The following is a 1,543-nucleotide window of genomic DNA, read 5'->3' as shown; positions in this document are numbered from 1 at the left end:
GATAAGATAAGGAGATAAGATAGGCAGGCCCTCTAGGGTCAGAACAGTTGTGGGAAAGAAAAAGTCTTCTGAAAATTAAATGTATCATTAATTCATTCCTCTAAATGTTACAATTATAACAGAGAAATTGAGTTATAATTGTTTAGCAAGCACCCAAATTTCAATTTGACCTGTGCAGACAGCAAAGCTGGTTTATCGCGAACCCACAGCAATCAAATTATAACTCTTACCAACACAAAGGCTTTCGCACATTAAGTGCCGCCATGCTTGACAGAGTAAGCAAGAGGTACATTAAAGAATGCAATAGATTTAATTTCATAATATTACATTCGATTTCAACTGTTCTGATTTGATCGGCGACTTTCCGGTGTATGATAGAACAATCCTTCCGGAGACATAGCCCCTGGTCCCGGTGACTTTTGGCAGCCAAATACAACTATAAATGTAGCCCATGCGCTTCGTCTCCAGGTGGTTCGCTATCACTCTGTCCGAGACCTTCAGCTATCACCACCTCCGCAACCATGGACTTCGAGTTGACGCTTTTCCTCTGGCTAGAGGGTTTCTTTCCAAAACAAGTGGTTTACTATCTCCTGATCAAGGGCCTCGCTGACTCCCCCGCCCAACTGTACGAGGGCAAGACCAACGACCCAAAACTACGAATCAATGTCCTTGCTTTCAACGGTACCAAGATAGACGATATCAATTCTGACGACCCAAAGCCTGTCGGCAAAAGCACTCCTTGCCTGCGGATTGTTGATACGACAGGCAAGACACCACCACGCTGGGTCCATGAGAGCACTTCCATTCGCGCATTCTTGGAGGAAATTTACCCAGATAAACCGTCCATGATCAGCCCCACGCCTTTCGGGCGCGCACTTACAAGTGATATATACTCGACAGTTCTTCAGGCATTCAACGACTGCAATCACTATATAAAGAATGCAGCATCGGTAACGACCATCTGGTCTGGGCTGAAGGATGAGGACCGAAGCCTTGCAGTAGCAAGGCACGCGAGGAGCGGCATGGTTCGGTCTTTGCTCAAGACTCAAGAGTGGGCAGCAGAGAGCCTCGAGGCAGGAGGATGGCTTACACAGGGACTGGGCTACCCTGGATTGGCTGATGTAGCTCTTGCAGGAGGAGTACGCTATATGGAACTGAGCTATTCACTGCAAATTTTGGAAGATGAGCGACTCAGCTTATTGAGAAGTTGGTATGCTAGGTTCCAGCAGCTTGCCTGGTGGAAAGAGCTGGAGGAGGCTGGGAGACATCCCAAGGCCTTGGTATATCCCAGTGATTGTCGGGAAGTCTGAACCACCTTAGAATAGACGAAAGGTTTGACATATCCTACTGTTTCCTTGAATAGCCACCATTGTATGTCATCTTGAGAGTTTCCTTAGAAGTAGTGTGCTTGACAGCCTCTTGACAATTTTCAGTTGTTGTTAAATACCAAAACCATTGTTCCAAAGACCGGTAAGTTCGTTTATCCACCTCATCGGTGGTTATTTAATTGGGTTAATTTCCACTGTACGACTTGATGACTGAC

At 46.0% G+C, this 1,543-nt stretch overlaps 1 protein-coding gene across 1 annotated transcript; it reads left to right on the top strand.

The window, feature by feature from the left end:
- Positions 1-521: 521 nt before the first annotated feature.
- FIESC28_11603 (uncharacterized protein) lies at positions 522-1,310 on the top strand (the record flags this gene model as incomplete). The annotated part of the gene is made up of 1 exon (XM_031165723.1): positions 522-1,310. The coding sequence occupies one exon, from the start codon at positions 522-524 to the stop codon at positions 1,308-1,310; it is 789 nt and encodes a 262-aa protein (XP_031010218.1).
- Positions 1,311-1,543: the final 233 nt, after the last annotated feature.

Source organism: Fusarium coffeatum, assembly GCF_003316985.1.
Source record: "Fusarium coffeatum strain FIESC_28 chromosome Unknown BRIP53273_contig_439, whole genome shotgun sequence".
Lineage (NCBI taxonomy): Eukaryota > Fungi > Ascomycota > Sordariomycetes > Hypocreales > Nectriaceae > Fusarium > Fusarium coffeatum.
This window is presented reverse-complemented; position numbering and strand designations above follow the sequence as displayed.